Source organism: Aethalodelphis obliquidens, unplaced genomic scaffold (genome assembly GCF_003676395.1).
Source record: "Aethalodelphis obliquidens isolate GAN/ISIS:26980383/991018 unplaced genomic scaffold, ASM367639v1 scaffold44, whole genome shotgun sequence".
NCBI classification, from domain to species: domain Eukaryota; kingdom Metazoa; phylum Chordata; class Mammalia; order Artiodactyla; family Delphinidae; genus Aethalodelphis; species Aethalodelphis obliquidens.
The window spans coordinates 6286747-6312909 of record NW_020837988.1 but is presented as its reverse complement, the minus strand read 5'-3'; the positions used below and the strand labels follow the sequence as shown (position 1 = coordinate 6312909).

Here is a 26163-nt window from a genome sequence, read left to right as displayed (position 1 = left end):
GAAGCTGGGGGGCTTAGCTGAGCAACTTCTGAGTCCCGACTTGCAGGGGGTAACCACTTCATTTGGCTTCTGGACCACCCCAAGTCTCTGGCCTCTCCTGGGAGGGGGTCTGGGGAGGGGGGAAGGCTGGGGGGAGGGGATGTGAATGGGCCTTACAGCCCCGCCCTTCCTGGGGAAAGACCTCAGGGTCTAGAGGAAAACTGCTTTCCCCCAGGTGTTTGTAGGTTGGTGCTGTACAACCAGCCAGAGGGCACTAGGGGGTGGTGGTGGTGGTGGGAGGGGAGTTGGGTTGAATCTTAATCAGTCATGGCCACCCCACATTTCAGACAAGGTCTACTTTCCAACACAACCATCAAGACTCAAACGGGATTTTATTGTTAAAAAGGGGGCTTGGTGGGGGCGGAAGCCACTGCTAAGTAACAAAACCAGATTCCCTCCCCGACCCCAAGCACAGCATGGGAATGTTCCTGCCCCAGATGTGGGCCCAGGAGCCCTGTCCCATTAACAGTTCCCTCCCCCCCCATTTCTGAGGCCAAGTCGGGCCACAGGTCTCAGAACGGGGTTTTGGCAGCAGGGTTTTCTGTCCAGGGCTGGGAGGCCAGGGAGCCCTGCCATCCCGCCGTGCTTCCTGGGCTCACCTCCCTTTCCCAGTGGCACCGCAAGCACGGAAGTGTTGGGCAGGCACCCTCACCGTTCCGGGGTCTCAGGAGCCCCCGCCTTCTGAGATCCTGAGCTCCTGCTCGCAGGGCACCCCCGTCTGCCCAGCCTCTATCTCCCATTTCCTGCTACCCCCCATTCAGTCTTGGGGGCAGGAGGGCCGGTTCCAGGCAGGACCCCTCAGTTATGTTGGAAGCGTCCATCTTTGCCATGGGTGCTTGTGCCATGGGGCAGGCGGGGCCCCCGGGTAGCCCGCTGGGAAACACCAGCTGGGTTGGAGGGGACAGCGAGGGGTGAGGAGTCCCCAGGGCCTGCAACAGGGGAAGGGCCACGAGCAGTGCTTGAGGAATGCCCCTCCGTCCCCTCTGATCACCCAGTGGCTCTGAACTCCCTAGGGGCACACCCCCAAGGTGCCAGCCCCACAAATATTCTTCAAGAACCCTGTTTCCAGCAAGGGGCAGCCATAGGGCAGGGAGCTCCACATGCTTCCTCCCTGGGCTGACCAAGCGCTCCCCTCCCATTCCCTCCTTTGCTGGTACTGACCTGGGTTCTGGCTTGGAGGGAGTTTGACCTTGGCCATAGGCAGGGAGACCTTTCCCAGATGCCGGGTACCAGAGGCTGGGTGCCCGCACACTTGCACCCTGTGGTCCAAGATGCTCTGCGCGGGATGGGGCCCCAGGAGGTGTGTCTTGGGGCGGGAGAGCTGTGTTGGTTGAAGAGCAGTGACGTGAGGTGGGAGCCGCATGCGGATCTGATGCAGGGGTCTGCCCCGGCAGCTATGCCAGCTTGGGGGGATACGGCATGGAGGGTGGTGCACAGCTAGGGCTACCCTGGGGCCGCGGGAGCAATCCAGCCCTCAGAGCCCCACCAGCAAGGCAGGGGCCCAGACCCCCCAGTCCTTGTCCCTGGACTCACCCCTTGCCCTGTGACCTCAAAGGACTGTGACCTCCGCTTCCTCCTCTTTGCCTCCAGCAACTCCTCCCGTTTCTTGCCCAGGCTTTTCTTCTGGCCACGCAGCCAGGGCCCGGGGCCATCGCCACGATGCTCGACGGCCCGGGATGGGGCCTCACCCGTGCTGCTGGACAGGTTGTCCTCACTGGCAGCGTGCTGCAGCATGGGGCTGGGTGGCCGCTTGCAGGCCAGCAGGCCGGGGGGCCGCGCATCGTCAGCCTCGCTCAGCGAGTGCAGGGACAGGCTGCTGCGCTCCATGCTGGGTGCCAGCAGGTGGCGCCCCTCGGCGCCCAGGGCCCGAGAGCGTCGCCGGGCAGCCTTCGCCGAGATGCACTTGGTGTCCGTCAGGATCTCCTTCCTCTCTGCGGCGGGACAAAGGAGCACCCAACCGAGGATCAAGGCCACATATTCCTCCCCCTCCTGCACCTCCAACACCCCTTCTCTGCCAAAGCATCCCCCCTTGCTTGCTGTTTAAGAAACTTTGGGCAAGTTTCTGAGCCTTACTTTCATCTGTAAACTGGGGAGCCTTACTTTCATCTGTAAACTGGGGATCTGTAAACTAACCCCACTGGCTTGTGAGGATTTTTTTTTTTTTTTTTTTGGCCGAGCCTTAGTTCCCCGACCAGGGATCGAACCCATGCCCCCTGCAGTGGAAGCGCAGAGTCTTAACCACTAGACCGCCAGGGAAGTCCCAGGTTATGAGGAGTAACTGAGATAACGGGCATAGCCTATGGCCAGGGCGTAGGGGTTCGGTCTATATTTGCTCTTACAATTATTTCTGAGTGGGAAGGTGGGGCGTGATCCTAAGCGCCATGTGTTCCCCATTCCGGTTTCTGATTGTGCCCCCAGCTTTGTGTGGACAGAGCAGGTCGTTAATCCTCTCTGGGCACTGGTGCCTCTCTTTCTAGGACGGTCAGCACCCGACGCATGGGTGTACTTAGCAGTGCAGAGGGAAGGAAGGGGCTCTGGGCTGGGTGATCTGAGCAGTTTGGATGATGCCAGGCTCAGGCTGACAGGGTGGGCAGGGGGCACACCTTTGCAGGACAAAGGGATCTCTGACAGGTTCTCACTGCTGTCAGGGGAGGAGTTGATCCGGCCGCTCAGGCTGCCCAGGCTGTCCTGAGTGGGGGCCTGTGAGACGAATTGGTTGGGAAGAGAAGCCACTGGACACAGCAGGGACCCTATGTCCCCAGGGGGCTGTTTTGGAAAGGCTCCATCCCAACCACTGGGTGTCCACCCTGGTGCTCCCACCTGCAGCAGAGGAGCCCATCGGGCCAGCGGCGCCCAGTGCTCACCTCCTGCGTCACCAAGCTGCCAATCTGGATGGGTGGTGGGGTGGGCACAGAGGAGCTCTTCACCTGCCAGGCCCCAGAACTGGCCTTGGACACGTGGTTGGCTTCACTGAGGTTGGCAGAGGAGGATGGGCATCTGTTGACCAGGCTGGTCCCACTGCGGTCCCACCCCCACCCTAGGGGGGAGCTGTTGTGTAAAGGGAGAGAGGACCCAAAAGTCCTGGCTCCAGACCTGTGTCACCTCCCCCCTTTCGTTCCTGCTCCATCCCCCCCAGGAAACCCTAATCTGGGCTGGCATCTCTGGGACACAGCCCGTGGTGGCTCAGGCAGGAAGGACTGGCAGACAGTGGCCCCTGGCCTCACCTCTCTGTGCTGATCGGAGGCAGGAAGCTGCCCTGCAGGAGCTGGGCTTCGGAGCTCAGCGTCTTCACGCTCTCTGGGTCGGACTCTGGGGTCGGCAAGTTTCCTGCTCTGCTAATTTTGGGCAAGGAGCTGTCCTGGGGAGGTGGGGAAGGGGCAGTCAGAAGACTTGGTCCTGGGCCGGTAACAGCACAGGGTGACAAAGGCACACAGGGTGTCTGGGGCTGTACTAGGGGCTGGGAGCCCCAGAGGGCAGTGGGCTTGTTCTCGGTCCCCAGGGACAAGCTGTGGTAGGCCAGGCATCCCCCGTGGCACTGCCTGGTGGCCTGGTCTCCTGGGAGGGCGTCTGGGGCCATTTGTCATATCTCAGATAGCCAAACCTGACCTTCAGACCCTGGGTGGGGACAAGTGCCAGAGAAGAATACGCCGAGAAAGGAAGCTTACTCAGGCTTGGCGAGCCTTTGGGTGGGATAAGAAGGAAGGAGTCAGCTCCCTGGGGACCAGCCAGCCTGGTCCCACCAACATATGCCAACGACCTGCACGCACTGCCCTGGCCATCGGCCCCTCCCTTAGCGCGTGTGCGCGTGCTCAGGCCCGAGGCGCCCACCTGCAGGGCCCCAGAGGCCACGCGGTCCATGATGGCGGCCCGCTCCAGGCTGCCCTCGTCCTGCGCTCGCACGTACACGTCGTACAGCTCCTGCAGGCGCTGCGGGACGGCCAAGCTGTAGTCTGCCAGGGGAGGGGCAGGGCTCAGCGCGTGCCCTCGGGCCCTCCGCGGGTCGATGGGGCCCGTGGGCGGCTCGGACGCGCGGGGCGCGGGCCCTACCGTCGATGATCTGCCGCTGGCCCTGGATGATCTCGTCGCAGAGGCTGCGGTGCTGCTCCAGGCGACGCAGGGCCTCGCGGCGGTGGCGGAGCGCGCCGTCGCGGAGCAGCGCGTGCGACTGCATCTCCGTGTTCTCCACCTCGAGCTCGTGCACGCGGCACAGCAGGCTGAGCACCTCGCGCTGCTCCTCGGAGCCGATGCGCCGCGGCAGCGTCTCCTCTAGGCGCCGGCCGCGCGCGCGCAGCTCTCGGCAGCGCTGCTCCAGCGTCAGCTGGGGACCAAGCGGGGTGAGCGCCAGGCGGGCTCTCGCCCACCGCTGAGCCTGTCCCCGCGCCTCCAGTCCCCGGACTCTGGGCTCCCGGCTGAAGCCCCGTTCCGAGGCCCACCCTCGAAGCTGCCTCTCGGGCCTTGCAACCAGGGGCTGCACCTGAAGGGCCCGTCTCTGCCTACCTTCTTGCCGTCCTGACCACAACCCATCCCTGGAACCAGCTCCGTGGATCTACTGAGCCCCAGCCCAGCTGATGCCCTCCGGGCTCACGGTACCCTGAAACCCCCTGGCCAGGATATGCTCCAGAACAGAGGGCAGAGATCTGGAAAATCCTAATTATGATATTGGCTACCATTTTTTGAGTCCTTGGTATGTGAAAGGCATTTGTTTAATCTTCCCAACAACCCTACTAGGGCTGACTACTCCCATCTTACAGATGAGTAAGAGAGGCACAAGGAGGTGAAGGAGTTCAGTGAGGTCACAGGGGATTTGTGGCCTGAGCTCCCAGCTCCCAGGCCTCCCCCAGCCCCTTCCTGCTGGGGCCTCTCAAACCCACTCTCCCAAACCCCAGGCACCTTCTGCTTTCGCAGCTTCTTCTGCTCCCCCGTCAGGGCAGCGATGCTCTCCCGGGCGCAGGCCACCTCAGGGGGCTCCAGGATGTCTGGCTGGTCATCGCCTGTGTCCGAGTCCTTCTCACTGTCGTCCTTGGTGTAGGACTCCTTGCGTTGCTCCTCCCTCCACTTGAGTGCCCTGCGTGACTTCTCGTGCTCCCAGCTGCCGCAGCCCCACCCCCGAGGGAGACCCGGGATTCAGGCCACGGTGGGAGGCACGGCATGCATCTCCAAGCTCCCAGCCCCTGCCCCAGGCCGGGGGTGCTCACCCTGCAATGGTGAGCAGGTGGCGGGAGGTGTCGATCTGCACCTCCATGGCGTGGTTCTCCAGCTCCAGCAGGTGTCTCCGCACGTCCATCTGCTCCTGGAAGGCGCTGATGAGCTGCTCCCGCAGCTGTCCCATCTCAGCCTGCTCACCCTTCTCGCTGTGCAGCTGGACCTTGGCTGGCCATTGAACGGCAGGTGGCGGAGGCCAGTGGAGGAGGAAGGGTCAGGCCAGGAAAGTCTGGGCTACCTGGGGCCCTCCCCTCTCTTTCTTCCCAAAAGACTTCCTGTGCAAGCACCTCCCCAGAAAGACCTCCTAGATTACCACAGCCCTCCCACATCCCACTTCCGCATTGAGTCTTCAGGCTATGACCCAAAGGTGATTCCCAGCTTCTCTGTATGAACTGGGCTTCCGCCAGCCTTTAGAGCACCTTTCTGTCAACTAATAAAAGGTGCCCTTTAGACACTTTGGAAAATCATCATAGCAAATACAGAAAGTGTATGAGCTCTGTATCCCTTCTGGCGATGCCAGGCACAGTCTCGGAGCCCTGCGCTGCAGCCCCGAGAGTGACGCCCCACGCAGCTAAATGCCCACGTGCCACTCACTCGTGTGATACCACCTAACCCTCAGGTCGAGTCTCTGAAGCAGAGATCGCGATTCCATTTGACAATTGAAGGACTGAAGGCCCAGAGGGGTTGATGACTAGCCCAAGGCTACCCAGCCAGAAAGAATCTGAGTCTAGCTTTGAACCCGGCCCTGCCTGACCCCTGAGCAATTTGAGACGGCCTGGATGGGCTTCGGGAGACGGGCTCCCACTAACACAGACCCACACGCACACCTTGGATGTGACAGATGTCGCCCCGCTCCAGCCGGCCGTGGGCCTGGCCCCGCCCACCCTGCTTGTCCATCTTGCACTTGAGCCTTTCGATCTCGCCCCGCAGGTCGGCGATGATGCTGGTGTATTGCGCGATGTGGTAGGAGACGTTGAGCAGGTTCTGCTTCACCTGTGGGGATGGGAGGGGAGCAGGTACGGTCACCTGGACGCCGGGGCCTGCCTGCGGGTTCCTCTTTTCTCTTTCTTACCCCTAATCTTTCTGACAGTAATGGCCTCCTTGCCTCTGACCCTACAACCTCTCGACACTGCGTGCCTCCGCCAGAGGCATACTCCTAAAATGCTGCCTTCCCTGGTCAACCTTCAGTGGCTCCCTACTGCTTGGGGGAATGCTAATCCCCCCACCACTCTCTCTAGATTTTCTTTTGACTCACTGCTCCATCAGGAACATTCTGCTCCAGCCGAGGAGCCATCCCACTTGCCCCACTCCCACCACCGACACCATCTCCTTCCTGCCTCTGGAACCTCTACCCTTACTGCTGCCTCTCTTCCTAAATTTCCTCCCCATCCTGTTTCCCTCTCACGGTCTCCAAAGAGCTACAGGGGATCCCACCAGCACCCCCATCCCCGATCGTTGGCATCATTTCCTGCTGTTAATAATATTCTGAACTATCAATTCAGAGTATTATTATTACCTGTCTCCTCCCATCATTCAGTTCCTTGAGGGCTGGGATAAAGCATAAAGTGCCTGGAACAATGGCTGGCGAATCGTAGTGTCGGGAGAGTGTTCACGAAATTCTGTCTTAGAATTCCCACCCCTCTACCCACACGGTGGAAACAAGCGTCCTAACAGATAGTGGGGATTCTGACACGTTCACCGGAGAGGGTGAGAACGTGGGCTTGGAAACCAGGCAGACACAGCTCTAGTCTCAGCGTCATCACTGCCCTGGGACAGGGAGGTCACTTAACTCCCTTCAGCCTCATTTTCCTCAGCTGTGAAACGGGGACAGAAATAACCTCAACTGAGCCTGCCTCATTTGAGGATCAGATGATTTGATAAAGGGCCCAACATAAGTGCGTAGTAACGGTCACCTCTGTTAGGATTAGGGGCTTTGGAAAGGTAAACATCTGACTGGGTATCTGAAGATGAAAAGGGGAAGATGGAAGGGGATGACGGGGCTCGGGGCGCACAGACCTTGCATGAGAAGAAGGGGACTCTCAAGGGCTGTGGGCTTCTCGGCAGGCAACAGGGAAGGGCACAGGGGTGACACTGGACTGGGGAGTGGGGCCAGTGCAACGGTGGCTGGTTCCAGAGAATGTGCGGTGCCGTGGCAGGGCCTGGAATCAGTCCAGGGGCTCGAATCTTGGCCCAGGAAGGCGGGCCCTGGGGGACAGACCAGGGGTCCCTCACCCTGGTCTTGATGTTCTTGGCCCGGCCAGCGTAGGTCAGGGTGTTCCGGGATTCCTCAAAGGCACTGCTCGCTGGGCTGATGTGGGCGATCATCACCGTGCGGCTGTTTCCCCCCAGGGAATCCTGGATGGGGCCGAGGGCGGGCTGTGGTCAGCAGGGTCCTGCCTTCCTGCACGCTGCTCCTGCCAGGCTGCTCGTGATGCCCTTGTGGGGTGTGTGTGTGTGTGTGTGTGTGTGTGTGTGTGTGTGTGTGTGTGTGTGTGTGTGTGTGTTTCCCTCTATCTCACACTCACACGCGCACACTCTCACAGCCGCTGGTGCCAAGCATCACAGGACTCTCCCCTCCTCCTCTGCTGTCCCCCCTTCTTCCCTCTTCCAGCTTCTTTGCCAAAGTTCACATCCAGGTCAGGGTCTACCCGGCTTCCCTTCTCCTCCCCTCATATGTGAGAACGAGGAAAGGCAGCGGCCCTGAGTGGCTGGGAACCAGAGGGGGAAGAGCCCCGTGGGGCCCTGGGCCCCTCCCCCATCCCCTCTGGCTTCCCAGGTCCCCCTTTATCCGACTGCTGGTGGCGCTGTTGTCTTGGCTGGAGTGAGGGGGGTGATGGGGACCTCTGCATGAAGGTTGAATTTGGCCTGTGGCCACCGCCTCCCTTGCCCTGGGCTTGCCGTGCCCTCCTGGACAGAGAGAGAGTGCACAGCGGGGCTGCGGGCTTGGGGGGAGACAAAGCCCTTGGCCGCAGCAGTTACCAGCTGGGCGACTCCGCAAGCTCCATCACCTCTCTAGTCCTCAGCTTCCTTGGGTTTCGAGGGTGGCAGGAATTAACTGTCCTACCTCCCAGGCTGTAAGTGCAGTGATGCTGGCAGGCCGATTAAGTCACCTGCAGCTCTGCTATCGGCCCAGACAGACCTCTGCTGGGACCCTACGTCCAGCACTTACTAGTGTGAGGCCTTGGGAAGGTTACTTAGCCTCCCAGTGCCTCGGTTTCCTCATCTGCAAATGGAAATAGTCATCCCCTAACTCAGACTCGCTGACAAGATGAAAGGGACCGAGAAGGGGGTGCTGAGACAACGAACACAGAGCCCAGCCAGGAGCGGGGCCTCCCCGACAGCAGCCTCTGGGAGCCCTGATGCTGACTGACCACCTGAACCCCCAAATCCAGACGACCCCCCAGTTCCCCTAGACCCACAGCCCTGGGGTGGGGGGTCAGGTGCAGCCCTTTTCCCTCCCTGCTGCCCAGTCTTTGGTGAGAGTCACCAGATAACATACAAGACACCCAGTGAAATCTGAATTTTGGATAAACAACAAGTGGGTTTTTGTTTTTTGTTTTTTAGTATAAGTATGTCCCAAAGATGGCATGAGACATACTTATACCCAAACAGATTTTGTTTATTTGAAATTCACATGCAGCCGGGCGTCCTGTATCTTTCCTGTGACGCTGGCGGCCCCACCCTGGGTACCTTCAGGAGCCGGGTGAGTTTGCTGTCACGATAGTTGATGTACTTGTTGCTGCTCTTGTCACTCAGCGCGTTGATGCAGTTGCCCAGGGCCAGCAGCGAGCGATTGATGTGGGCCCCCTCTTTCATGCGCTGCCCACGGTTCTGTGTCTGGGGGGGGGGGGCGAGCAGTGGGTGTGACTCCCTGCCCCGGGCCATCCTGAGTTGTAAACCCCTCCCTCTCCCCCGGGGCCCTGCAAGGGAGAGATGCTGAGGGCCTGGTCCCGCCCTCTGTCGGGGGCGGGGGGGGGGGCTCAAGGAGGGCTTTCGAGAAGGTCAGAGAACCGGAAGGCCTCTGAACAAGACGGGAGACAAGAGGCTTCTGAGGGCTGAGACCCCGGCACTTCGTCTGCCCCGCGGCACAACTAAGGCAGCGCCGAGAATGCGATGGAGGTGGGTCGTGGCTTCCCAGGCAGCTCAGCTGAGAGCCGGCCTGGCCACGGGCATGGCAGCAGTCGTGGCCATGGGCACACGGCTCTAGAGGGTGCGCCAGGCTTCAGGGAGGGAAGAGGGAAGTTTGTGTGTGTGTGTGGAGGGGGGGAGTGAGTGTGTGTGAATTGCATGTGTATATGTGACAGCATGTATGTGTGTATAAGAAAGTCTGTGAGTGAGGAAATGGGTTGAGGTGTATGTAAGTGGGTGTGAGAGCAGGACAGTGTCAAGTCCCAGGAGGCTCTGCCTACAGCCGCCCTCGGGAGACGTCTTTGCCCAGCCTGATGAAGCTGGGACCCACTCACTCCAGTGGCCGCGGGGCACACCCTCTCCCCCTGCGGGGAGCTGGCTGCTCCCCTGTACTCCTCCTCCAGGAAGCCCTCAGGCCTTTACTGGAAGAGAGGGGTGTGTTTCTCCAACCCCACCCTGTTTAAACCAACCCCACACGTTCAAACACAAGCCCTGTTACATCTCCCTGGCGCTGTCCTGTCCCTTGCATTTGCTTCAGTGCTAACGGTGACATCACGCAGCCCCAGCACTCACGTGACCCTGAAACCTCCAAGTTTGCCTGCAGGAGGGGGCCCGGGCCCAGGCGCAGGGCCAGGCGGACAGGGCTTAGTGATGGGGGACAAATGCTGAGAAATGGGTGATGGACCTTTTTCTCTCCCTGATGTGGTTGGCAAGGGCCCCCTCCCGGGCTCTGCCCAGGGTGCCCCCAGTCGGGGGACGTTGTTTCCCCCCTGCCCCAGCTCCTCATTGGGCCCATTCATTCTCTTGCCTGTTCCCCGCTCCTCGGGGGCAGCCACTGTCTCCTTCCCTGGAGAAATCCCCACGCTCCCAGGCCCCTTCCCACAAACAGCCCTTGTGTGCTTCCCCAGGGTCCCCCCCCATCCTTCTTGCTCATCGGAGACATTCCTCAGTCCCTTCCCCTCGGGGTCCCCCTCATCCCCGCCCTCCCTGGGACAGTCCCCACCCTCACCCCTTGGGGAGCTGGGCGGCCAGCATCCCTGCCCTGCCCCCCAGGCTTTCTCCCCAGCTAGCCTCTCCCCAGGGGAGCTAGCCTCACCTGGGAGGCCCGCTCCGAGCCAGCCAGGTCGATCATGAACAGGCGGCCCTGCCGCACTTCCTGCAGGACGTTCTTGACCCGGCTGCGCTGGCGCACGGCCACCTGGAGCACGGCGTGGGAGCGGGAGGACGTCTGGTTGGCGGCCGTGGGCTCTTGGGTCCTCTGCCGGTTCCCCTTCAACAGCAGCTGCATGATCTGGGTGGGTGGGGACGGGGGAGGGAGGCCACTCCTGGGGACCCGTGAGGATGCTCCCACGTCCTGCAGCTGAGAGGTTGGGAAGGGGCCCAGGCAGGGGTGGGTCGGCCCCCTGGGTGCTGCGGGGCCTGGGAGGTCAGGGTCTGTCTGTAAACTGGGAGACTGGTTGCCTGGTCAGCCCCCAGGGTCTGCGTGGCTGGGGGCGTGTCATCCAGGATTGTCTGTGTCTGCCCCAGCCCCAGCCCAGCTGCTCGGGAAGCTGCTCCCTCCCACCCATCCCCACCCTCCCCGGGAGGTTAGTGTCCCTCCCTACTGCGACTCGCCTCTTTGGCATTGACGGTGGAGACCTCGGTGATCCCGGCCACCTGGATCACCCCTTTGGAGTCCTCCCTCAGCTCCAGGTACCCCAGGGCAGGGTTCAGCAGGTCCCGGATCATCTCATTGTAGATCTGATGGGCCAGGTTGGGAGGGGCAGGGGACAGATGTTAACGGGAGACCAAGGGCAGGAGGTTCAGGCAATGGCCAGGTTCTCTGTCCCTCCCGAGAGCTCCAGGCTCCTCTCAGGGAAACCCTGGTTAAGGAGGAAGACCCCTTCCTTCCTATGGGGTGGGCATAGGGGGCTTCAGCACCCGGAGGGAAACATGGGGCTGCCAGAGGCAAGGGTGCAGAGGCATCAGAACCACACGGAACAGGCTGGCCAGGCCCCGGACGGGGGATGGGGCCTGACCCACGGCCGAGCCCTGTTTGTTGCTAGGCAACCCATACTCGACCTTCACCTGCTCCCACCTCGCAGGCCCCCAGAGTGCATCTTGCTGGCTGAGTCAACGCCACGCTGGCTGGAGCAGCTGCTGGCAGCACTGTCTCGCTGCCCTTCCTGAGCTGTCACCCGGGAGATTATCAGCTCCCGGAGGGAGCCGGAGAGGCCAGGAGCCAGATGGCGTCTAGCCTGCTGGCTCTCCTGCCTCTTCTGGCCTCTGTGTGTCCCCCCCCCACCGCCTGGTCACCCCCGCTGACCCCTCATTGCCTGGTGGTAGCCCTCATACAGGTGGGCATCAGAGGCTGTGGCAAGAGAGCGAAGGCTGGCAGGTCCCAGCCTGTCCGTGTACGTGCAGTTCCCACCTGTACCTATAGACACTGAGTGCCTGCACGTAGCCCGGCAGGGCAGACAGGCTTGGCTTTCAGGAGTGTGCCCAGGAGGATGGCGTCTGGGAGGACGGCTGAGGTCTGTGCTCCGCGACAAGGCTACTTTGGGGTGTGGCACAACGGGCACGGCTCGGCTTTGAAGCCCTGGGGTCCTGAGTTTGAATCCCTGCTCCCTCACTTACTGTGTGACCTCGATCTAGTTGCCTAACCTCTCTGAGCCTCAGTTTTTATAAAGTGAGGCCAACCATGTGCACATGGGAGAGCAGCAGCGATGAGCACCCCAGGAAACTGCCCCGTGACAGGGAGGTGAGCCAGCCCGGTCCTATAGGCCTCTTGTCCAAGCCCACGGGACAGGGTGGAGGGAGGACCCACCTCCAGGTAGGACATGGACACCTCATATTCCATGTCGTTGCTGGTCTCGTCAATGGCACAGAAGAGGTCATTGAGGGTCCGAACGTAGATGCCGGGCTCGTGGTCTGTGCCCAGCATGGTGTAGGTTTTCCCGCAGCCTGGGGCAGAGCAGGGCGGCGGGTGAGCAGGGGCTCCTGGCAAACCTGGGTCTGTCCTCAAGGCGGGACCCTCCCAGATGGCCAGGGAGGTGGGGGGAAGGGGAGAAGATGGCATCCCTGGCTGGCGATGGGGCTCTGGGTCCAAAGCGCCCTGGGGGAGGGTGGTTTTAATCAGCCACGTCCTCGGACCCTGCTCTGGTTGGGGCCAGACTAGCTCGGTGGTGGAGGGCAAGGGGGCTTGATTCTCAGAGGGGACAACCAGGGCACACAGTCCTCTCCGTGGGCTGGGCTCCCCCTCACCTGTGGGACCATAGGCAAAGACAGTGGCATTGTAGCCTGAGATGACGCCTTCAATGAGGCTCTTGGTGGTGGCCTGATACACCATCTCCTGCAGGAAAGAGGAGACCCGTCAGGGGCCTGGGCACAGGCAGGGCAGAGCACACAGGCCCACAGGCACATCCTGGCTCCCAACAGAAGCAGCTTCTGTCCCTGGAGCCCTCAGCCCCAGAGAAGTGGGGGTGGGAAGTGGGGAATGGATGTCTCTGCTTTCACCCCATGGGGGGATGCCAGCCTGAAAGAGAGCTCAGGACACCTGAGACGCCTCCCCCCACAGCCGGCTCCCAGCCCCCAGCCCCGAGGACGCACGCATTACATCTGCCGCTGGGAGCATCCCGCAGATGGGCAAGACGGGGGTCCCTGGGAGGGTGTCAGCTTCCCGTAGCTCCCCTCCCAGCACCAGATGGGCTTCAAGCACTCTCCTCCAGCTCCCATAGGGGCCACCTGTGGGGTGTGCTGTGTGGGTCCCCGTGTAGGGCGGCCTCTGCGTGCTGACCGGGGCGTGTCCACGCAGGAGGATCTGAATGCACCACGCAGGCACACGCACACTTGCACGTGTGGGGAGACAGCAAGTGATGGAAGGAAGGCTGAAGGTCGGTGGCAGGGTCCCCCAAGGACTCCCTCCTGAGGGGGTCAAAGGGCAGAGAGAGGATCTTGTGTGTCCCTGGGCCCAGGCCCCCCTCACCTGGGTGGCAGTGAAGTCAAAGGCCACGTCGAATAGGTAGGACTTCTCCCGGGAGCGATGCGCCCGCAGGATGTCATCGGGGTCTTCCATTGGGTCCATAAGAACCACCATCTGCAAAGGTACCCGAGGGGAGGCTGGTGGTCACCCGGGAGCCCCAGGCCCATACCAATGTCAACACTGACCGCTGACCTCACCCCTCCTCACTCAAGACATGGGAAGGAGTGGGGACGATGCTCTGTGTCCGGGAATGCCGGGGCCAAGAGGTAAACTGAGTCCTGACAAAGGACAAGGCACTGAGGAGGACGGGCTGTCCTAGAGCCACCCAAGGTCGCAGAGACAGTGATGCAGCCCCTTTCCTGGGTCGGCAGGGGAGCCAGGACCAGTGACAGCCCGAAGAGGACTTGAGAGCAGACAAGGCAGGAGGGGCAGCCCCTTGGAGGGGCAGAGGGAGCTGACTGACAGAGGAGGCCGACTTGGGAGCCCAGCCCGGCTCCATGGACCTGGGAGATCCACATGGGTCCCTGTCGGTGCACCCCCGTCCAGCACCAGGATTCAGGAGGCCCAGTGCCGGGAGGACCACAGCCTTGGAACTCCCACCAGACTCCTCCCAATAGGTACACAGCTGTGCTCACTGCGTCTAAACTGGCCTAAGACCCCTGGGGTCCCAGCAGGGCCCCCTTCTGGGATTCTCAATGGAGGAGGGAAGAAGGAAGAGGTAAGACAGCTCCCTAGGAGGCCCGACCCAGGACCCTCACCCAGAGGTCTTATCCAATCAGATGGGATTCCAGGTAAGCCAGTTAGAGGGGATGCTCCAGACAGGCTGGGCTGGGGCTTTGTGCAGGGAGAGAATGAGGCCACTGACTGAGGTCCCCTCACAGCCTGCCAGAGGCTGGGTGGCCATGGTGAGCTGAGTGCAGGGTGTCGGGGCCTGCGGCTGTACCTGCGGTGCCCACCTGTCCCCAGCCACCACCTCAGGGCTTCAGCCCCAGTGCCCTGTAAGCTTGTCCCAGGATCCAGTTCCAGGCTCAGGCCCTAACGCCAGCAGCAGGAGCCCTGATCAAGTTTCAGACCCAAATGAAGATACACCCGCCCACAAGTCCCCAGGTGTGGGTCCCAGTGGACCGCAATGGAACTTGACCAGATGTACAGCTCTCACCCCCGGTGCCAGAACTCCTGTGCATACCGGCAGCGCCAGCGGCCTGAGGGCCACCCTCTAGGGACCTTTGATGCAGGAGTGGGTGAGCTGTGTGCACTGATGCCCATTGCCCACTGATCACCTTCAAGTGACCTCTGGGCACTGCCAAGTTCATGGCACCGTCGGCATTTGGTTCTTTTGACATCCAGGCTCCCGAATCAGGACATTGTCAGCACAGCTGCTATGATCCCCTCTTAAAGAGGGCGTTGGGGCTTCCCTGGTGGCGCAGTGGTTGAGAGTCCGCCTGCCGATGCGGGGGACGCGGGTTCGTGCCCCGGTCCGGGAGGGTCCCACGTGCCGCGGAGCGGCTGGGCCCGTGAGCCATGGCCGCTGAGCCTGCGCGTCCGGAGCCTGTGCTCTGCAACGGGAGAGGCCACAGCAGTGAGAGGCCCACGCAAAAAAAAAAAAAAAAAAAAAAAGAGGGCTTTGTCTGGGTCTCCATCTATCTGGGCCCCAGCCTGCGCCCCACCCTTCAGAGCATCACCCCCATCCTGGTCCACTCTGGCATACAATGGAGCCCTTGTGCCCCTCAGCCAGGTGAATTGGAGCTGAGCCACGGAGGGCTGGGGTGGGGTGGGGCGCTGTGGGCTGCACAGGGAGTTCAGGCCGGGTGACCACGACTGCTGGGCACCTTCTATGGACCAGGCATTAAGCGGGGCCCCCGAGGGGAGAGAGCAAATGAAATGTGGTTTCCTGCCTCTGACATCACCGTGGAGTGGGGAACAGATCATTGTAATAACAAGCGCCGGGCTCCAGGAGGCAATCAGAGCACAGAGGAGGGGCACGTGATCCGTGATGCAGGTTTTCCACTGCAGGAGGGCTTGCTGGAAGAGGTGGCACCAGCACTGAGTCTTTCTTTTTTTTTTTTTAAGTTTATTTACTTATTTTATTTTTGGCCGCGTTGGGTCTTCCTTGCTGCACGCGGGCTTTCTCTATTTGTGGCGATCGGGGGCTACTCTTCGTTGTGGTGTGCGGGCTTCTCATTGCGGTGGCTTCTCCTGTTGCAGAGCATGGGCTCTAGGTGCGCGGGCTTCAGTAGTTGTGGCACACAGGCTTCAGTAGTTGTGGCTCACGGGCTCCACAGCACAGGCTCAGTAGTTGTGGCGCACAGGCTTAGTTGCTCCGCAGCATGGGGGATCTTCCAGGACCAGGGCTCGAACCCGTATCCCCTGCACTGGCAGGCGGATTCTTAACCACTGCGCCACCAGGGAAGTCCCCAGCACTGAGTCTTAAAGGATGAGTAAGAGTTGGCTGAGGAATGTGAGGTGAGGAAAGCAGACGAGGGAAAAGCATTAGCAAGGCCACGAGGTGAGAGGCAGGCTGTGGGCAGACGGCCTCAGCTCCGAATCACTGGCGATTCTTATGAGAAAGGCAGGGATTTTTCCTCCCGTCCTGTCTGCCAGGAATCTCGACAGCACAGACCCAAGATGGCCACAGAAGGAGACGTTGGGGCCCCTGTGTGAGCACATGCTGCCCCCGCTCTGGGAGGCTCCTGTCTGTCCTAAATGTCACCCAGGCTGGCACCCAGCATGTGCCCAAGGAACGTTTTCTCAATGAGGCTGCACGAGGGAGCTCTGAATGTACCATATGCAGTGCTGCGTGCTTTGCACACACTTTCTCATTTTCCCCAGCAGCTTAGAGTAGGCGCTCGTATCATCTCAGCATCATCATGAGGAATCAGACTGGTACCCAGAAGCTGCACTGCCAGGTACAGAGCTGGTTGGATTCAGAGCTGTTGGGTTCCAGAACCCAGGCCCCTAACCACCAGACCTCCCGCCCCTGCCTCTGGACCAACAGCTGCCTTCCTGGGGCCTGTCCTGGTTGAACTGTGTCCTCCCCAAATTCAAATATTAAAGTCCAATCCCGCAGTCCCTCAGAATGTGACCTTATTTAAAAAGAGGGTTGTTGTAGCTATAATCGGTTAAGTTAGGGTGCGGTCCCTTTATAAGGACTGGTGGTGTCCTTATAAAAGGGAAATTTGGACACAGACACACGTGGCGGGAAGATGACGGGAAGAGACACAGGGAGAAGATGGCCATCTGCACGCCGAGGACAGAGGCCTGGAACAAATTCTCCTTTGCAGCCTCAGAAGGAGCCAGCCCTTCAGACTCCTGGCCACAGAACTGCGAATGAACGTATTTCTGTTGTTTAAGCCGCCCAATGTGTGGTACTTGGTTCCAGCAGCCTTACAAATTGATACACTACTGGAGGCAGGCTCCTGCCTCAGCTCTGAGGGGGTGGGCTAGTCTGGGAGCGCTCTTTCACAATTCCCTGCATCTTATATTTTTAAAAATTAATTAATTTTATTTTTTTTTGGCTGCGTTGGGTCTTTGTTGCTGCGCGCGGGCTTTCTCTAGTTGCGGCAAGTGGGGGCTACTCTCGTTGCGGTGGCTTCTCTTGTTGCGGAGCACGGGCTCTAGGCGCACGGGCTTCAGCAGTTGTGGCTCGCGGGCTCAGTAGTTGTGGCGTGCAGGCTTAGTTGCTCCGTGGCATGTGGGATCTTCCCGGACCAGGGCTCAAAGCCGTGTCCCCTGCCTTGGCAGGCGGATTCCTAACCACTGTGCCACCAGGGAAGCCCCTCTGCATCTTAAATGTTCATGCCTGTGGCATGCTGGGCACCTGACTCTGGGAGGTTTCAAGGGCCACGCTGACCACACAGGATGCACAGGGCCCTCCCGATGCTGGCGGGATGGTGGAAGGCAGGGCCGGGAGTGGGGAAGGTGGGTGGCGCACGGCAGGGCTCTGTCCCCGCTGGTCCAGGCCTGCTAGCTCAGCAGAGGCCCCCGGGCTTGCCCTCTCCCTGCCCCCACTGCCTCCACCTCCAGACGTGTTTTTCATTCAATGCCGACTGTGACCTTTCCGCGGTTCTAGCTTTGGGCCTGGAAACCCAAGACCCGCAAGGGAAGTAGGGGGCCTCAGGCTCGGGGGAGGGTGTCATCCATAGTCTGTGTCCCCATTAGGGACCAGGCTCCTCGCCCGCATCTCCTAGGTGAGAAATACCGTGAACAAAGCGTGTCGGGAGTTCTTCCGCTGCACACCGCTAGCTGCTGGGCTTTGACCGGCTTTGCAGTTTTAACCGCTTCTTTCTGGCCTCCAAGCGGCTAAACTGAGACCAGGGTTTCACAGTCTTGGCACTGTTGACACTTTGGGCTGGATCGTTGTTATCAGGACTTGCCCGGTGTGTTGTAGGATGTTTAGCAGCAGCCCTGGCCTCTACCCACTAGAGGCCAGGGCGCAGCCTCCTCCCGAATGTCCCCTGGGGAGCAAAATCGCCCCCAGCTGAAAACCTCTGACCTAGACTGTTCCTCCTCAAGCCTCCAAACTGGCAGCGAAGATCTCCAGGGAAGGGGATGTGCAAGTTGGGTTCAGGTTCCATACTGCTGTGTGACCTCGGGAAAACTGCACCACCTCTCTGGGCCTCAAGTGCTTCCCAGTTGGAAGTCTGGGAGGACCAACAAGACTGTAGCCTTGAGAGAAGAAATCATGCCAGCACTCCTCGCCTACTCAGGAAGCCCCAGCAGAGAACGGGCATCTGGGGAGGCCCCAGCCTAGGAGACATCACTTCCAGTCCCGGGAGCTGAGCCCATAGCTCCTGTATTCTCAGGGTGTAAACAGGACACAGCGAAACAAAAGCCTGATTCGAGGTGGCTATCAGCCCTGTAAGGCTGTTTCTAGATTTTTGTTTTTTTCTTTAAGAAGGAAAATTTATGGCTGGTCATAGTTCTAGTTGTATAAGTACCACCTTGTGGGTACTCAAGAAAGGAGATTTTGATCTCAGGAAGGGTGTCCCTGGGCCCTGGCAGCCTTCAGGCTAGATGGAAAAGACCCAAATGCTGAGCTCATAAAGCCACCAAGGCCCAGCTGGCTGCTCAGGACAGAGCCACACCTGGCTGATGTCCTGGCCAGGTCCCCACCTGCCTACAGGACTCTGAGGACCCTGAGGCCTCCGGTGAGAGGACGTGTGACCAAGATCGTCTAGGGCTGCATCTCTCATGGGCCTACAGTGTCGCCCTGGGAGCTTGTAAAATACAGATTCCCAGGCACTACCCGGATTCACTGAATGAAAATCTCTGGGGAACTGGGCCCACAGATCTGCCTTTTTAACCTGCCCTCTTGCCTTGTACCCATTCAGGCACTCAGTGGAAGAATCCTTGCATCCTGGCAGCATTATTCATAATAGCCAAGAGGTAGGAAGCAACCCAAATGCCCATCAACTGATGAATGGGTCACCTAAATGCAGAGTGACCATAGCCTGGGATAGTATCCAGCCACAGAAAGGAATAAAGTTCGAACCCAGGCTACAAGGCGGATGCAGCCTTTTCTTCTTTTTACTTTTTGGCTACACCCCGTGGCTTGGGGGATCTCAGTGCCCCAGCCGGGGATCAAAGCCCCGCCCCCTGCACTGGAAGCGTGGAGTCCTAACCACTGGACCGCCAGGGAAGGTCTTACAACATGGATGAACCTCGAAAGCATTATGCTCAGTGACACAAGCCAGACATGAAGGACCACGTATTGTATGATTCCATTTCTACAAACTGTCCAGAACGGGTGAATCTATAGAGACGGAAAGTGGTTTCCTGGGGCCGGGAGGGGGCTGGGGAGATGGGCGGGGTGGTGGCTAAGGGTGGAGGGAAAGACTTCTTTTTTTTTTTTTTTTTTTTTTTTTTTGTGGTATGCAGGCCTCTCACTGTTGTGGCCTCTCCCATTGCGGAGCACAGGTTCCGGATGCGCAGGCCCAGCGACCATGGTTTACGGGGCCAACCGCTCTGCGGCATGTGGGATCTTCCTGGACCAGGGCACGAACCCATGTCCCCTGCATTGGCAGGCGGACTCTCAACCACTGCGCCACCAGGGAAGCCCGGAAAGACTTCTTGAAGCCTCTCCCAGTCACCCTCCTTGGGGCTACAGAACCAAGAAGCATCCAGATGGTGGGTGTGCACGGGGGGCTCTGCCCCCGGGCAGGTGAGTGGGGCTGAAAGCGCCCGGGCTGCTCCCACAACACTCACGGTCTCTGACTCCCGGCATCTGTCACCTTATACTTCATTCACCTTTCACAATAGCCTGCACTTGCGTGGCACAGCTCTCCCTTACAGGATTGCCTCTAATCCTCTCTCAACAGCTCTTGAGCTGGGCCGAGCAAGTTCTTTCTTTCTTTTTTAATTAATTAATTAATTATTTTTGGCTGCGTTGGGTCCTCGTTGCTGCGCGCAGGCTTTCTCTAGTTGCGGTGAGCGGGGGCTACTCTTCGTTGTGGCGCGTGGGCTTCTTATTGCGGTGGCTTCTCTTGTTGCGGAGCACGGGCTCTAGGCTCACGGGCTTCAGTAGTTGTGGCTCGCGGGCTCAGTAGTTGTTGCCCACAGGCTTAGTTGCTCCATGGCATGTGGGATCTTCCTGGACCAGGGCTTGAACCCGTGTCCCCTGCATTGGCAGGCGGATTCTTAACCACTGTGTCACCAGGGGAGTCCAACAGCAGAGCATGTTCTTAACATACTGTCTTCTGATGAGGAAACGGAGACCAGGATCCGGAAGCCCCTTGGTGGCTCCTCCGATAGGACCCCAGGGGCACGGGGCGGGAGTGACAGTTGGGCTTTGAACAGATAAAGGCTAATTGTGGGATTATGCATATGGTCAGGTGACTTAAATCCCGTCGACAAGCATGGTCTGGAGGGCTGAGGGGAGGATCCGCAGGCTGTGGGCTCTGGAGGGGGGGGGAAGGGAGCCGTCTGTTTCGGAACTTCTGGGCCCCAGCGACCTCTCAGGCTGTCCCTACACTTTGCGGCCATCAGTGGCATCCCTGAGGGGTCTGGCGTCAGGGTCTATTCCCGGCCCAGATGCTAGGAGACCAAGCTCCTACCTGACCCTTCCGTGAACACAAAGGTGTGGCCGTGACAGATTGGGGACCACCAGACAGGGAGCCCTGAAGCCAGAAGGGGGCGGGCAGGAGGTGGACCAGGGTTTCACTTACCTCTGGGGCCTGAAACCATCCCGTGTGTCAGCCCTGGAGATAAACTAACCTCTATTAAACGCTGACTGTGCGCCAGCTGCTGGGTAAGCACTGGGCATGCGTTAGCCCGTGAAGACTTCTAAGACGGCGCTGTGACAATGATCCCGAATCAGATGGGGCGATGGGGGTGGGAAAGACCACAGGCACCTGGACCATCTCGTGACAAATCCAAACCCTAACTCCGGCTTCCCCAGAATCCGGGCACAGCAGCCTCTTGTCCCCAGAGGACACTCTGCCCCGTGAGTGTCCACCTCTGCAAAGCTAGGGGAACAGTGTCTCCCTCATCTGCAGGAGGATGACGCCTAGCTCTAGGCAAGGCAGTCCTAGGACCCCGCACGGCGGCCCAAGCCAGTGGCTGGCTGAGGCCTCGGTTCACCTCTGCCCGCTCAGAACCCACCGACGGGTGGGCTTAGGCAGCATCGCCTCCCTGCTGACCACCAGGGGCCGGGCTTCAGTAGTGACCTCTGGGCTGCTGTGCTCGGCGGCTCCCGACCCGCTAGCCCGGGACAGCAGGAGCAGGGCTGAAGTAAGCCCTGCATCACAGAGGAGGCAGAGCCCAGAACCCCAGGCCAGCAGAGGCTGGGTTGGGGAGCCCTTCTGCGGGGCTGGGCCGTGACGGAGGGCCACAGCCAAGGGAGCAAGGGAAGCAGCGGGTCACGGGCAGATCCGCTTCCCAAGCACACGGCTCTTTAGCGGGGGCCGGGTCCTGTGTCGGATGCCTGGGCCCAGCTGCACCTTTGCTGGGAAAAGACTCGAAGGCCCTGTTGTCCTGGGGATGCTCCCAAACTCACCCTGCCAGCCCACCGGGCTCCAGACCTCAGGGAGAAGGACCAGAGCAGCTGGCCCATCAGGGAGGCTGGCCAAGCCTGCAGCCCCCAGCCTCCCTCAGGGCCAGCGACGCAAGCCTGGATGGCCTGGGCCACAGAGAAGCCATGGGGGTCACCGGAGAAGGATGGAGGTCAGGGGGCAGGGCCTAGCCAGAGGGCGAGGCTATCCATTTTACTCTGTGGACGTCACCTTACTGGTCAGAGGGACGGAGCACCTGAGCGGCGGCTGGTTTTTCGGAGGTTCCCAGCCTGCCATTTGCTGTGGCTTCTCCCAAACTGCAGCCCCGGCAAATGTATCTTTGGGGGTTTTGTTTGTTTGTTTTCTTTGGCCCCACCATGCAGAATCCCACGCGGGATCTTAGTTCCACGACCAGGGATCGAACCTGGGCCCCCTGCCGTGGAAGTGCAGAGTCTTAACCACTGGACCAAGGAAGTCCCAGGCAAGTGCATCTTTGAATCCAGCAGGGAGAGAAGATGCTGGGGGCCAGAAGCTTAGCATTCTCCCTGCAGGGCCTGGAGCCCACACTGCTCAGACCACTCTTTCCATGTCTAAGCTGACAAAGGAGCAGCTCCGTTGGGACTGCCCAGCCCTTGGGACCTTCTCGGAGGCGCAGCTCGGCCTCCCTCTCCACTGGCAGGGACAGAAAGGAGCCAGTGTTTGCTGTGCGTGGGCACACAATGGGCTGTGCCCGGGACCAGAGCATTTCTCTCAGCATCAGTTAATATCTGTCAGCCCCCACGCCGGCTGGGAGCCAGGAGCGGCCCAGAGAGAGGGCATCATTGTTCCACCTCTGAGGACCTGATATCCTTGGGGACAAGCTGGACAAACAGGGAGTGGCCTTGCCTGGAAGGAGGTTTCTCCTCTCGAGTTCTCTGGCCGTTCATGGCTGGCCCCTCTCGTCAGCCAATCCGGCAGCCCTGGGCACTCTCGGTCACTTATAGATGGTAACCCACAGCTATTAAATGCCTACTGGGTACCACGCCCTGGGGAAGCACCGTGCACGTATCTGCGGCTGAGGACCCTCCAGAGGAGGCATTACGGTGACCGTCGCCACTTACAGAGGAGGCAGCTGAGGCTTCTGGAAGCAACCTGGCCCAGGCCACACAGCCGGTAAATGATGGAACCTACACTCCACGGCTGTTGTGGGCATCCATGCTGCCCCCACCAGGCCTTTAGATGGGTTCTTCCCAGCCCTCCCCTGACTTCCTTCAGGCCTTTGAGGAAGGCTGCCCTTTTCCAGCAGGGCGCGGAGGAAGAGAAATCAGGAGGCTGGTGCTACCCAGCTCTGTTGTGGCCACAGCTCACTGGGGCTGAAGGAAGAGGCTGGGTGGGGTGAGCACTTGCCCCCAGGGACCCCGAGGCAGGCAGGCATCGCAGGCTTCGTCTACCTACGGTCTTCTTACCGTGGCCCTTGGGCTTCCTGAGTCCAGCCCGCCAGGCTCAAGGCCAGCAGGTGCCCACCTTACGCCTCTCTCTGCAATGCACTGCGCCGCCCTGACTCCTCTGACCTCCTAGCACATCCAGCCAGCTGGGTGAGCCTGGGCACTCAGGAGAAGCTAGCAGCGGCCACAGAGCAGAGGCAAGGGGTTGCTCTCGGGGTCCCCAGAGGCCATATCGCCATGATGCTTCTACCCAGGGAGCAAGCCTGCCCCCACCACTGTGCCCATCCCCACCCCAAACCTGAGTCAACTGCCTACCCCAAAAACCATTCTGGCCGTGGTCTACAGAGTGTGTGGCCTGGCTCCCGCCCACGCCGCCAACCTCATCTCACTCCTCTCGCCCCTTCTCTCTCTGGCTTGAACCGCACTGGCCTTTTCTCCGTTACCCAAGTGTATCACAATCCCTCTCACCACAGGGCCTTTGCACATGCAAGTCCCTCTGGTTGAAATTTCTCCCTTCAGCACACTCCTAATGACCTCTTCTTCATCCCTCCTGTTTCAGCTCAAGCACCCTTTCTCAAGGAAGCCCTCCCTGACCTCTGGGTCTAGGTCAAGTTCCCTCTTATTCTCATATCTCCACACATTTCTTTGCAGCCCTTGTTGGCTACAAACTCATACGTTCATGATTCAGTTCTTTCATTTAAGTCTCATCTCCCTGCACTGGCAACGGAGGCAGGACAGGGTCTCTTCTGTTCACCGTGGTTTCCCGGCTCCTAGCACTGTCCCCAGCGTGTGTTGTGGGCACTTGATAAACACTTCTTGTCTCCTGTGTAGACGGAGGTGGGGCTTGCCCTGCCCACCTCATCATGTTGACAGGAGAACCAAGAGAGCAAATAGACATCCAAAGACTTTGCAAAACATGAACAGTCTGGAGGTGAGTGTTAGCTCTAGACCCTATGAACACGTGCTCTACGGGTGGCAGACCCACTAAGGTGGGGAAGTCAAGTCATGGGTACACGGAAGGTGTGTGAATTTTTTCAGGGCTGGAGGGAGGGGCTCAAGCTCCCCCTCCCCCTCAGACCAGGGAAGCTTTTAGCTCTCCTTGGATCAATCTAGGGAGGCTTCCTGGAAGAAGGACTATGGTTTCCTTGATGATGTAGTCAATAGTACAGCCAAGAGTTCAGAGGGTAGAGAAAGGGCCCTTCCTGCCCCTACCAGGTGTGAGCAGACCTCTGCCCTGCCCTACAGCTCCCAGCCACACAGCCCCATGTACCTGCTCGTCTACTTTATGGGCGATGAGAGTGGCTCCTTCTTCCAGCTCCGCCACGCTGATGGGCCGGACCCGGAGCGCCACCTGGGAGGGAAGGCCAGACCCCTGGGATTAGATGCAGAGGGCTGTGCTGGGCCGCAGAGAGAAGGATGAGAGGACCCCAGGAATCCTCCCCTGGACCAGCCCCATGGGTTCCTCTCTGTTCAGCCATCCGAGCCTGGTTTATCTTAAGGAAAACTCAGTGGTTCAAGGCTACCCTCTAGGTCGAGGGTACCAGGTCCACAGACTGTGGGCTCTGTCTGAGTCTACGAACTTCCCAGGAGCCTGTGCTCCAGGGAGAGCCCCAGCGGAGAGAGCTGTCTGCTCCGCCAGGCTGCATCAGTCACACCCCAAACTAAGCACCTGCATCTCCCCTGGGCTTTGAACTTGGAGCCCCTGGCAGCGGAGCGGCCTGTCTGTGCGTCTGTGGACGACGTGGGCGGGAGGTGGGACGGGGGCCCAGGGGACATCCCCTCCTCGTGCTGACAACCAGTGACTGCATTCCCACCTGAGGACAGTGCCATCGGAGGCTCCCACCTCCCTCTATCCTCCCGCCAGAGAGAGACGGTGGGTCTTCATCCTGGGCCTGGGTCTCCCCCCAGACGGGGCGCTGCTGCTTCTACTGATCAAGGGGAAATAGCTGCTCTTGTGGGGCACCAAGGGGGGTGTGTGGGTATAACTAATGGGCCCTCGTGCCAGGTAAGAACCCTTCACTCTCAGACGCACTTCCCTGCCCGTCAGGCCGCCCACACCGGCCTCCCCGGCCAAACTCCACGGGTGGCAGGGAAGGCCCCTCCACCCCTGCCCCAGGGGCGCGCACGGGGCGCACCACACAAGCCATTTCCCAAGAGACAATTCTAAACTGCCAGAGAGGATGTTCCAGAGCCCCCCTGGGCTTGCCTGGGGGCCTGGGGCTGAGGTTCGTCTTTGGAGCTGCGAGCTCACCCCACAGAGGCGGGGGTCTCTGGGGGCTTCTTTATCCTCCAGTTACGTTACCACCCACCTGCTGGCGATGGCGGCCCTTTCCCGGATCTCAGAAGTTGGGGGGTGGGGAGGGGGCTGGGAGAAAGCAGTGGCCTTGGGGTCACTGAGTCTTCCCCCCATCACTCAGTCTGGCCCCACTGATCATCAGAAACCTGTCTTTGTCTCCACCTGTCTCCCGTGCCCCCCACTCACACCTCTTCCTCTGCCCCAGTCCCCGGGGCTATGAGGGGCCATCTTGGTTGCTTCCAGCACTTCTCGGAAATGTCCTTACTTGGAGTCCTTACTTGGGCGGCATCTGTGTTGCAACCCAATAACCAGCTACCTTCAACCCTGTACCAGCTCCTCTGGTACCTGGGGGCTCTTGTCTACCTACCTGTGATCCTCAAACCCTTTAAACTCCTGACGCCACTGGGCTGGCATGCCCTGGTTCACCAGGAAACTCCCACCTTCCTTCCCCGGGCAGGTAGGTCAAGCCCTCCCTGCCCCTGGCTTTTCGGGATCAGAGAGCAGTGTTGTTCCAGAGCCCCATGTGCACAGGTGGGGGGTGGGGGGGCCCTGCTGGGAAGGTGTAAAGGGGGAGTGGGACTGAAGCCAGGCTAACTTTCCAGGCCTTAGCAGGGTGGCCATGATGCCCTCCTTCCTGACATGCACCACTCGGAGCAAGTTGCTCGGGACGCTCCCAGCCCCTGACCCTGAGTGTCCTCTTAGCGGGGGCACCCAGTACGGTCCAGAGGCCGCCCGAGGGTGTGGGTTCGGGGGACCAGGGATGGGGTCGAGGAGGGGGAGGTTGACGGGTTCTCACCATGAGTTGCTGGTCCTTGGAGTCCCCGCTGTCCTTCATGCTGGCGGCGGGTGGAAGGGCTCAGGCCGCGACAGCGGTCGTGGCCGAGCCGCAGCCCCACCGCCGCCGGCTCCCTCGCAGCCTCGCCTCTGCTGCTGCCTGACAACCCGAAACCAACGACGCGCCCGCGGTCGAGGCCGCCGACAGGGAGGCGGGGCCGGGGGAGGGCCCCGACGGCGCCTCCCGCCTCCCGCACCCCCGCCCCTCCGCGCTGCTGCCGAGGGGTGGCCGCCTCCGCCGGGGAGGCGCCCTAGGCTGCTCCGCTTTCCCGGCGGGTGTCCGCCTGTGCG

General features: G+C 60.3%; 1 protein-coding gene across 1 annotated transcript; it reads right to left on the bottom strand.

Annotated features, from left to right (window-relative positions):
• Positions 1-772: 772 nt before the first annotated feature.
• KIF19 (kinesin family member 19) lies at positions 773-26031 on the bottom strand. Its single transcript, XM_027080552.1, has 20 exons — positions 25835-26031; positions 24013-24093; positions 13334-13444; positions 12613-12700; positions 12176-12312; positions 10984-11109; positions 10466-10660; positions 8932-9078; positions 7474-7596; positions 6069-6234; positions 5235-5409; positions 4930-5128; positions 4087-4357; positions 3868-3989; positions 3264-3397; positions 2904-3009; positions 2643-2739; positions 1573-1970; positions 1201-1360; positions 773-968 (listed from the first exon to the last, which is right to left on the bottom strand). The coding sequence occupies exons 1-20, from the start codon at positions 25871-25873 to the stop codon at positions 838-840; spliced, it is 3006 nt and encodes a 1001-aa protein (XP_026936353.1). The 5' UTR covers positions 25874-26031; the 3' UTR covers positions 773-837.
• Between the last annotated feature and the right edge of the window lie 132 nt (positions 26032-26163).

Coding starts and splice junctions, on each gene's coding strand:
- KIF19 (XM_027080552.1), bottom strand. CDS start 25,873: ATGAAGGACAGCGGGGACTCCAAGGACCAGCAACTCATG. Junction 11,110..12,175: donor TGTCCATGTCCTACCTGGAG/GTGGGTCCTCCC, acceptor CTGGCCCATCAG/ATCTACAATGAGATGATCCG. Junction 5,129..5,234: donor CACCTGCTCACCATTGCAGG/GTGAGCACCCCC, acceptor GGGCTGCGGCAG/CTGGGAGCACGAGAAGTCAC.